Below are 11,628 nucleotides of genomic sequence, written 5' to 3' on the forward strand. Positions count from 1 at the left end.
TTCAGATGAAGAAGACAATGTCTGCCTATATGAAGATACAAATACAGATTCCTACAGAGGAACAGGGGAAATGTGTGTATTCAAAGAAAGAGAGGAAGGGCCTAAATATATGAAGGATCAGTTGCTGTGCTCCTCAGTGTAATAAGATTATTTTTTCCATGGAAGTTTTGTATTTGTTTAAAAATTGAAAATTATCGAGGTGTTATTTTCTGGACACATGTAATAGAAATATACCTCAGAATGGACAGTAGGAATTAATGTCTGTGGTGAAAGGATAAGTAACCCAAAATCTTTTCACTGGGATGCCAAATGTTGAGTACTTAAGTATGTTGTCTCACAAAGATACTGCCAGGTTGCACTATCATTCATTTCCAGAAAAATCTGAAAGTGTATTATTGCTCCAAAGAGCAATCTGGCAGTCTGAGGAGCTTTCTTGCTTCAGCAGACAATATTGGACAAACAAGAGCCAGAGCTCAGGAAAAGAGGATGAAGTAATAATGAAAAGATTATCAATTTGCCAAGTGAGGACTAATAAATGACATTGTGCTGAGGATCAAGTCTTGCCATTTTTTACTAAACCAATGTCTTAGTTTGACAGCTTCATTCAGGCATCACACCAGGAGTGAAAAATCACCTGAGGCACAGAGATAATCGGAAAATAGCAGAGTATTTAAGCTGGTCTCAGCCACAGAGCTGAGAAGTGCATTAATAGAGTCAGAAAATAAGCCAAATATATATAATAAATGGGGCTGGGGAAAGATTCCATCATGAAAGGTGTGATTAAAGCAAAGTACTGTCAAGCCCGTGTTCCACAGGGGACTTAATGCATTTGACATTTTGGATGTATGTGTTGTGACAACTGAGACTGAATCCTAAACTTCACATCTTAGGTCTTGCATTATTTTGTATGTTCCAAATACTTTTGTTTTTCAAAATCTCAGAAGACCTGCTGTTATATCATTCCGACATCACTTAAGTAAACTTGGCAATCCCAGCAAGATATTTCTCTGGAGCAGCCCACAGCTTAGTCCTGTTTTTCTTATCTCATTATTTTTTCCCAGTTTTCCCTGGCTGGCAATTGGGTACATGGGGCTTTTCACTCACTCCCCACCCACCACCCCTCCCCAGTGGGGAGGAGAATCAGAAAGAAAAGATAAACCTCATGGGCTGAGATAGGAACACTTATTAATTAAAACAAAATACTACTATTATTAGAAATATGCAAATAACACTAATTATTACTGTAACAATAAGAGAAGAAAGAGACAGAAGCCAAGAGAAGCAGGTGATGCACAGTTGGTCACAACCAAAGACTGATATGCCCAGCCTGTCCCTGAGCAGTGAGTGGCAGCTCCCAGCCCTCAATCCCTCAATTTATGCACTGGGCAAGACAACCTAGGCTGCAGAACATCCCCTTGGCCACTTTGGGTCAGGTGTCCTGCCTGTGTGCCCTCCCAGATTTTTCTGCAACTATTCTCCTCAAAACATGAGACAGAAAATTATTTAACTTGGGGTAAGGACTTGGGGTAAGGTTTGTTGTAGCAACAACAAACATTAGTGTGGCATCAACACCATCCTCATGCTAAATGCAAACACAGCTCTGTGCCAGCTACTCAGAAGAAAATGCACCCTGTCCTAGACAAAACCACAACATATTACTTCAAGGCTATTGATATTGATATTGAGATATTAAGTAAATTACAGAATTATAGACTTGCTTTGTCTTGGCAGTTCCTAAATTCCATTTGTTTTTATTACTTTTACCTTGAAAAAAAAGTCATCTGTACATTCCACTTCCCAAAACCCCAAGAAAGAAAACTTTCTTTTATGCAGTGCTACTGATGAGTGGTGGTTTTTTTGGTAGGTTGGTTGGACTTTTTTGGTATATCAAGGACATGCACATATGCATGTTAATGCATAGTTATCTGTGAGGGAAATAATCAGACTGTACTAATTACAATTGTTTGCTCATATTCAGAGGTATCACCTTATAAACTGCAAATATAAAATCTGGGGGTTTATGTTTTTGGTTTAATTATAACATAAAATAATTAAATTAAATCCAGTTAATCCCCGGAATATGGACATTCAAATTAAAAAAATAACAAAGAAGCACCAGTTGAAAAATATCTCTGAAGTTTCTCCTGTGGTCAGGTTCAAAGGGATTATTCTGGGGGAAATTTTAATTTTAATTATGGCAGAAAAGAGGGAACTCAATGTTAACTAAAGGTACTAATCTAAGCAGAACTTGCATTAGCCACAGAGACTCTTTGATAATACTGGAAAACTACCTTACTCTGCATTTGCAAATCATATTCTGTTTCCATTAGAGACTTCTCTGGGCTGCATTTCACTGAATTGCAATGAAGTCTTTGTAGCCTGGGGTTCTGTAGTTCCTTTGCAATCAAGATTTTTCCCAGGAGTGATGTAATCTGAAGTAAAGATAAGAACTAGGGTTTTTTTTTTAGTTTAGAAAAAAAACCCCACAACTAAAACCAACAACCTCAACCCAACAAAACAAACAAAAAACCCACAAAAACTATTGGTAGTCAACCAACAAAAAATAACCAAAAAACAAAAAACAAGTCACCAGAAAACAAACCATATCAAAAACTGAAGCTTTGTTGTGTCCCTGAACCAGATGGAATTTACTTAATCATTTGAGAAGCGAAAAGAACCTGAAAAGACAGTCATAAATAAGAATGAATAAGAATGAGGTGTGATGTACATCTGAGTAACTCCAAGCCCAGCTTTTGGGGTCACTTAGAAAATGTGGGTTCAAACCATTTTAGAGGAGAAAATTCAGCAGAAGGTCTGCAGGCAAATAAAAAAATTAATTATTGACACAGCATAGCCCTGAAGAATAGTTAAGAACATGAAAAATTTAGGAAGTACATCTGAAAGCATGCAACACTTGTGAGTGGAGCTGGGAGCACTCTAATGGACACACAGAGAATAGAGGGAGGCTGGACCCCCACCTTATCCTGGGCTGCTGCAAGCAGATCATACCAGGCAGGTCTGGCTATGAGGAATGACTTGGGTAGAAGTGATGCCATGCAAGGCAGTTTACCCTTGAAATCATACAGCAAAGTTACCTGAGTGAATATGCACAACTGTTTGTTTTCCTTGTGTGGAAGATCCATGGGTTCTTGAGCTTCAGCTGTGTAGGAGAAGATGTATGTGTGTATTTGTCATCTGTATATCTGGTGAACCAGTTTAATATTTATTCACACACCCCCCAGACATGGAATAGGAAACACCTAGCTCTTACATGCAAATTTTATGTTTGTTCTCTAATGTATTATTCTATCTTGTCCTGCTTTTGTTTTACAGGAGACTATGTAGTCATGTCTGTCTTCTTTAACCTGAGCAGGAGAATGGGTTATTTCACTATTCAGACCTACATTCCCTGCACACTTATTGTTGTCCTGTCCTGGGTCTCTTTCTGGATTAATAAGGATGCAGTTCCAGCCAGAACATCACTGGGTGAGTTTATCTTTCCTGTTTCCTTCAAGCATTATGATGTTTAATTGACATCTCTGCAGATCATCAGTCTGTAAATATAAGAACAGACAACTTCACATGAACTCTCCTCATTTAGAGGAATGCAGTCATTTCCAGGGCATGACACAGACTGGCTATATTTGCATCTCTTCCGTTTCACGATGTCAGATTCTGACTGTTGTAGATTGTCAACAATAAAAGCTTTCACATTCTTTCTGATTACAGCAGTACTTTTTATAAACATCAAGGGGGTAGGGACACACAGCTGGATTAGAGGCAGGATGAATTAGTTTCACTTGTTCTACTTCCATATCATGGCGACTAGCACCACAAATTAAATAATTACCAAGAAGAAACCCACCTTTCTGGCTGTATGTCCAAGTGGTAACAAGGGGAGAATATACCACCATGACCACCTTAGAGACCAACAATCAAATGTAGACTTCAGGCAAAAAAATCAGCTGAATTTGGTGGTATCCAAAACCTTATATATGAAAATGTGGCATGCAATTAATCAGAATTAGAAATTTCTACACATTTAGCAGCTGCTCCACAAATAAACTGAGACCAAATTAATCTTGCTTGTGTAAAGCAGCTGTAACAGTAAGAAATAACAAAGCAGAAACATTTAGCTGGAGAAACTTTAACACATTTTCTACTTCTACATTAAATCCGCACAAGTGAGAATTACTTCAGTTTTTCCTTCTGCACTTTCATTTTTTCACAGAATCACAGCACAGAGCACTGGAGTGTAAAATAGGGGACACAGTCTTCATTCCCTAGAAAGAACAAAACAGAGGACCAGTGGCTTCCAGAAGAGAAAGCTTTAAGCATTTTATTGTGGGTTTTTTTCCCATCCTCTTTAAAAAGAGGTTATAATGTCTGCTTTAAAGAGGTACAAAATTAATAAAGGTTATAAAGCTGTTATTTTGAATTTTACCTAGATACAAAAACCAGACTTGTCCCTCTGTTGAGAATTAGTCTATTTGCACCACAAAGAAGGTAAAACCAACAGTGTGAAAGTTGCCATATAAAATGTGGTAGATTTTAAATGTTCTGATGCATTTTTAGCATTTTTCACATCACAGGCAATAACGTTCTGAAATGGAAGGGATGGTGAGGCAGGTCACAGTACTCTTGTAGATCTTTCTCTTGCTCTAAGCATTTGAAGACATAAACACTAAACTTATATTTTCAAGAAAAATAAAGACTTCCCAGAAGTAAATTACAAAACCTTAAATTAAATTTCTTAGAATTCATCTAACCAAAGTATTCTAGAGAGCAGCACTGGCGGTGACAATGCAGAGATGTTGCATACCCCTTTTAGTCCCCAAAGCTCTCACTGAATTGGCATTTCACTTGCTAGAATGTGCTACTGAATATCTTTGCTGTTTGTTTGAACTCCAGGCACTCTTCAAAACCAGAGAGAGATAACTAACAAAATCAGTTTGCTACTTGAAGTGATATTATTTCTGGTTTTTTTTCCTATCTATCTACTAGGAATTACAACTGTCCTGACAATGACCACCCTGAGCACAATTGCTCGTAAATCTCTTCCCAAGGTCTCCTATGTGACAGCAATGGATCTCTTTGTGTCAGTCTGCTTTATTTTTGTGTTCTCTGCACTGGTGGAATATGGAACTTTGCATTACTTTGTCAGCAACAGAAAGCCAAGCAAGGATAAAGACAAAAAGAAGAAAAACCCAGTATGTATCTTTCTACCAGCAAGGCCTAAAATTTAATTAGGTTTTCTGAGAGAGCATTTAAATACCTCTTTATAACTGTACCTTTTTTTCATACTTTTCTATTACATATATACCTGTCCTTTGTAACAAAAGGACTGCAAACATTCACTTTGAGAATCAAAAGCTCATATATTATATTACAATTTTCTGGATGCCAGAGGAACCAATTTATTAGGATAAAAGATCTTTTTAACTAAAGTGTTCTGCATACCACAACTACCAAAGCCATTATTTATGCTGTATACAGATCTCTTTATCGAAAAGATCTCAGTTTCTCTGTCTTAATATTAGCAAATTCTATGCCATTAACTTGTGTCCACATTATTGACATGACTATAGTTAAACTTTTATATTCAAACTTTGGTGTGTGCTTTTTCCAACTTCCCCTTAAGCATCTGTTTCCTTTCTATTTGTTCCCTTAAATTCTTTTTTTTTATATTCCTTATTTAACTACTTTGCCTTAGAATGTGATTTTGCAGTAGTTTATAATGATACTTATGGATACATGCTACCCAATAGTAAAAATAATGTATATAATAGTAACAATAAAAAAATCCTGGAAATACCCTCAGTAGTGCTTTTGGCTTTTTACCAGACAGGGAAAGAATTTTATGCCTATTTTGTCCAGGACAGATTTCTCCTTGCCTTTGGCAACTGAGCTGACAAATGTGTTATCTAGAATCTCTAGAACATTTAGCCTAATCATCTACCAGAAAAAAAAACAAAAACAAAAACTCCAAAATCCAAAACACCCCCATAAAACAAAAAACCCAACAAACAAACAAACCAACCACAAAAAAAAACCCCTTCAAACAACCAACCAAAAAAATAAAAAAATGGAAAATCTGAATGAAAAATATTATACATTAATAAAGGGTATTTTCAGCTGCATTTCAGGCATCTAACACAGAATAAAGGAATTTGGATCTGATCTCCTAAATTATTCAAGGACTTCTGAAGATACTATCTTCTAGTTTTAAAATACATCACAAAAATAGCTATAGAAAAATAGCAATTAAGGAACCTTTCACTACATACTAATCCTCTTTTCAAGCCTAAAAGCTGCTGAGAGGTAGACTGTAAAAATCAAGTAAAATGATAAAGTGATGTGTCTTGTTTTAGGTGGAAATAAAAGTGTGTATGTGTGTCTTATGCAGTGAGATAAATGTTTAAAATTAAATGCACCTCACATTTACTTGTTTCACTTTAAGGTGTCCATATAAGGACAAATAACTTGTTCTTTACATTGCTTATCTGTGAGCATCTGGAAGGAAACAGAACTATAAATGTTTGCCTGTATCCTAATCATTGGGTCTAAAAACCTTAAAAATACAGTATTGGGCACAGTCTGCAGGTAAAAGTCTTCTTTTTAAAAAAGTGATTCTATAAACTGTGAATGGTCTCTTTCAAAACAGTTCAGCATAAAAGACTAGAATCCCCTCAGGATATGAAAACCTAACAGGAGTTTGATATCTTATGTCTTTGGCCCAGATGTAAACAAGAAGATGACAAGTTGAAAATGTGGGGGATTTTATATACTTGTTTAAATTGCTGTAATCCCAATCTTTCTATAAATTTAGTTCTTTTTGACTTACCGTGTTTTAGAAACATATTTTTAATTTACATTATTTTTGTCTCTTTCTTTCCTTTCTTTAATTTAAAACAAAACCCTCTGATTCTCTTTTCTGTCTACAAAATGAAAGCTTCTTCGGATGTTTTCCTTCAAGGTATAATGTTTTTTGGAATGGAAATTCACTGCATGCGACTGCTGAATTTAACTATTAGAGCTTAGATGAGAGTGGTGTTTTGTTTGGTCTTTTAATTAACGAGACAACTATTCAAGCTACTTCCTAATTAAGTAGAATGGTTACAAATTTCTGAACAATTTGTAAAGTTGATTCAGCAGCCCAAATACCAACGCACTTTGGTTCCGAACTTACCCAAGTTCAAGAGTGACCAACATTATTGGATCTCATTAATTAAGAGAGTTTAATGCTATAACATTTCTGCTCCTCTCTCTCAATTTGCCATGGGATCCAATAGCACCAGCTATCCTAAAAGCTGCAATATATCCTGCAATACACCCTTTTAGAACTCAACTCTGACCCTGGATTTTCAACCTTTGTGATTTCGCTCCTAATTGTAAAACCAAATCTGTTCTGATGTTGACCTGAAAAAGACTCAGTGTCACCATCAATTACTCAAATGCTGTTTGTTATGCAAAAAAACAGTCAGAGTTTTGAAAGGGTTTAAGATGCATATAGATATTTAATGTTGTCACTGGATCAACACATTTAGAAAATTAGCAAATGTGTCTAGCTGTGTTCCACATCAAAACCTTATCTCCATTCAGAAATGCAGAGATTTTATTAAATTAAAAAAAAAAAAGTGGGGGGTGTAGGGGGGTGAAGAAACCACATGAAATAAATAACATTATTTACATACTTATGGAATGGAATTGTTATGTTTCCCTAATAACCATCATAATGAAATTTCAATGCTTATCATCCTAGTGTTCACCCATTGCTCAAATGTGTTTTAAAAGCTTAACTTGCTCAATTCATTCTAAATATATGTATGTAGATGTACAGTTACTATATAAAATTTGAAACATGTTGAACCTTCTAGTTGGTGAACATTAGTAGGTGGTGAGCTGCATATATTCAAATAATTGGAAAGTCTTATATATATTCTCATAATCTTATTCAAAAGACCCAGTTTTTTCCTTTTCTCTGTGTATACATATTTCCTTTTTTCTCAACATGAACTGTCCCTTTTAAAATCCTGCATTTCCAATTGATTTAGTTCCTTTCATATGCAATACAGAACTATCAAGCAGCTACATAAACCATAAAACAAAAATTCAAAACACTATCAATTACATTCCTGGATGTTTCATTTAACCTCTCGTATTTATTCAGTTTAGCTTTGAAGCTAATTGCCCATAGCTGTTAATTTTAGATTGATTTGTGTTGCTTTCCTCTAAAGGGTATGATGCAACTGATTTTAATAAGTTCAAGGTAATATTGCCATTAGAACAGCTTAGCAATTTCCCATGTAACCCCTGCAGAACCATCATGATGACTCTCATCCCCCCGCTGGTCCGGTGATAATAACAAAGTTTCTCCCTCTACCATCTCTTTCTTTTTTTGCTACTCCACCTTAGGCACCTACTATTGACATCCGCCCCCGATCAGCTACTATTCAAATGAACAATGCTACTCACCTCCAAGAAAGGGATGAAGAATATGGGTATGAGTGTCTCGATGGCAAGGACTGTGCCAGTTTTTTTTGCTGCTTTGAGGATTGCCGGACGGGAGCGTGGAGGCACGGCAGAATACACATCCGCATTGCCAAAATGGACTCCTATGCCCGCATCTTCTTCCCAACTGCCTTCTGCTTGTTTAACCTGGTGTATTGGGTATCATATCTGTACCTTTAAAAGCAGTAGGAAATCAGTGATATGAGCCTTACTCACTGAATTTCTTTGAGAGATGGTTTCCTAAATCCACTTGAAGTATTTATGATGCGCTTTATAGTGGTCTGAATTCTTTAGTGCCATAATCCCGTAAAAATCAGTCATATCATTTGTCCAAAAATTGCCATCGGGTCATTGTGAATTACATGTCCATTCCACATGCCAAAATAATTTAAAAATAAATCATGCCAATAGGTAATATACACCTATACCTTCTGGAATAGATAGAAACAGGGCAGACAGGGCAAGGGGAGCACAGCAACAACATAATAGTTGACACTGTGATTCCAAACAGGAGTGAGAGAGAGAAGAATTCCCAGGTAAAGTGCTGTACAGTTTGTTAACACTGGCTATAATTATGCTATAGCTTTATTCTCTGTGGGCTTTTCTTTTTGGAAGAGTCATCTCTCACTTTGAATAGGTATTATTAAGCTAGGAAAATTAACTTCTACTCCCACCAAAATGAAAACAGACCTTTCCCTTTGCCATCCCTTTAAGAGCACATGTACAATGCTGTAAATATTTCAATACCTTATAGTACGTAAAGTCTAGTGCATGCATCTTTTGGGGGCCAAAATAAATGAAAAAAAGGTACCATAAAGTTTTGTCTTTTATTTTGTGTCTCTGGATGTGCTATTGTAATTGAAATGTGGACAAACCTAATTTTCTTTTTTTTCTTGAAAAATTGCCCCTCTCCTTCATGCATGGAAGATCCAAGCAGACAGCACTGTCATGCAAGATATTAGAGAAGCCTTAAGGATTCAACTAAATAACATATAGACAAATCTGTATGGCCAATATAATAGCTCATAAAGTGTAATATATGTGTCCTCTGCAGTCGTAGACTTCATTTCCCATTGATAATGTTGCTATATTTCAACTGAATCTCCAGTAATTATACATTGCAAGATCAGCTTCCAAATTAAATCCATGTGCTTCTATTGTTCTTTTCCTATGTTGAGCTCCACTTTTGTCCTTACACAAGTGTTTGTGGGGGTCTTTTATTCTTTAATCTAGTACAGGAAATAGCTTTTATTCTAGACAGTTTTTTTACATAAGAGCTTCAAGTTAATTTCAAAACATTAGTCCTTCTATTGTATATACACACACACACACACACAATTCTCTGCCCATTCATGTCTTTAATCAGCAATAGTTGTTGTCAGTGCTGCTTTCACTCAGTGAGTACCTTTATTAGAACAAACCTTTACCATGGCTAGCACAGGGTTTATAGATAGCCTTGAAAATGGAAGGGAACAGAGTGTGTCCTGGCTACTAAATCACACGTATGAAGTTATGTAAGTATTTAAAACCTTCAGCCCACCTGGGTTAATCTTGAAAACCACTGGTTTTCAGAACCTGTATGATGCTCAATTATGCAACCTTAAGCACATGTAAATATGACTGACAGTTTTGGGGTTTTTTTTTTTCAATTGTCAAAGATGCAAAATGCCACCTCCAGAAAAGTGGGCTTGAGGCTTGAAAAGGGAGACCTATAACTTATCACTACAGAATTATTATTAATTTAAATGGAGGAAAAGGAAAGTTTTCCAATGTTTGTATAGTTTTGGAAATAAAAATGTATAAAAAAGGAATATCTCTTGATCATCAATTGCTCCTAGTCCAATGTATTTGAAAACATTTTAATAAAGGAATTGCACACACCTGTGGACTTTTTCAATAAAACTGCTGCACTCAACTCCAGTTTTTCTGTGATGACTTTGTTAAAAGCATGCTTTGAGAGCTAGACAGCTTGACCAGCTGGGTTCATTAGATGCCTAAATATGTGATATATTATAATCCTATTAACCCTCTGCATTATCTCATTTTGTAGTCAAATGGCTCACACATAACTTTCAAGAATGAAGACTAATTCTATGAAGGTTATCTTATTATAAAATAATATTTTTTTAAAAATCACTGCATTGGAAGTACTGTAAAGAGAAATAGCCTCCCATTATCTACTTAGAGAGTCTCCACTATCTGAATGAGTGTCAGTCACCTTTCACATGAGAAGATGTTTCAACTGGTACCAGACTGATTTCTAAATTTTTTTTCCCAGTAGTGAGTGATTTAGGAGCTTTTTTTTTATTTTCTTGCAGTTAATATGAGTGACTAATATTATACATTTAAAGTTTCAATTTTTCCCTGCTCCCATACAGGTTTTATACACATCACTATGAAACTTATCCCAAACCAGCCCTTTAATATCCTCAGTCCAAGTGCATTTAGTTTAGCCATCAAGTTACCTGTGCCTAAGAAAACCTGCAGTACTGATGAATCAGATGTAATAACGAGGAACAAATGATCCAATCCCTCACTTGTGCAAGTTTGGCTTCTACTTCCAGCAAGGGAGGTGTTAAGAATTGATGTATCCCCACCTAAATAATGCAAACCACACAAACTGGAGACGTGTGCCTTCGGGAGGCGAATAAACTTTTCTCACCATATATCATGACACAGAGTAAATATGACCCTAATCAGTCATTACCCAAAACTTCTCTCCTGCCACATATATTGAGGGGATTTGTCATTTCCTCCTGGGGAAAACGGACTGAAATCAAAAGGATGGTTCATGGAGAAACGTGTAATTCCCAGTAAGAAACTGACACCAAAGTGCAATCTAGTGCTAAGTGTTCCTCTAACAGGGATTATTTTAGCTATTCAATACAGAAACAAACCTTTGTGTTGTAATGTCAGAACAGTAGAAAAAATAACATTTGGGTGTGATAAGTGTTACTATTTAGAAGAAAACTGCCCAGAAAGCTATATGTCTATATAGACACATTCACACATACATATTATAGAAAATATTATGCTAATATATACATTATACATACAAACTCTCCCAGTTGTATTCCAGGAAAGAAACTCATTCCTGATGCACCAGGCTTGCTGAGA

General features: G+C 36.0%; 1 protein-coding gene across 2 annotated transcripts in view; it reads left to right on the top strand.

Moving 5' to 3' along the window:
* Window positions 1-10,426, top strand: part of GABRG2 (gamma-aminobutyric acid type A receptor subunit gamma2) — a 62,454-nt gene extending 52,028 nt beyond the window's left edge. The window contains exons 7-10 of one of the 2 annotated variants that reach the window (XM_086851641.1): window positions 3,334-3,486; window positions 5,005-5,210; window positions 6,953-6,976; window positions 8,416-10,426. In XM_086851641.1, coding sequence (XP_086707767.1) covers window positions 3,334-3,486; window positions 5,005-5,210; window positions 6,953-6,976; window positions 8,416-8,691 — 659 coding nt within the window. In that variant the 3' untranslated portion in view covers window positions 8,692-10,426. The remainder of the gene's footprint in view (window positions 1-3,333; window positions 3,487-5,004; window positions 5,211-6,952; window positions 6,977-8,415) is intronic. The other variant, XM_086851642.1, reaches the window with a different exon arrangement.
* Window positions 10,427-11,628: the final 1,202 nt, after the last annotated feature.

This window comes from Cyanistes caeruleus, chromosome 15 (genome assembly GCF_971803275.1).
Source record: "Cyanistes caeruleus chromosome 15, bCyaCae1.hap1.1, whole genome shotgun sequence".
NCBI lineage: Eukaryota > Metazoa > Chordata > Aves > Passeriformes > Paridae > Cyanistes > Cyanistes caeruleus.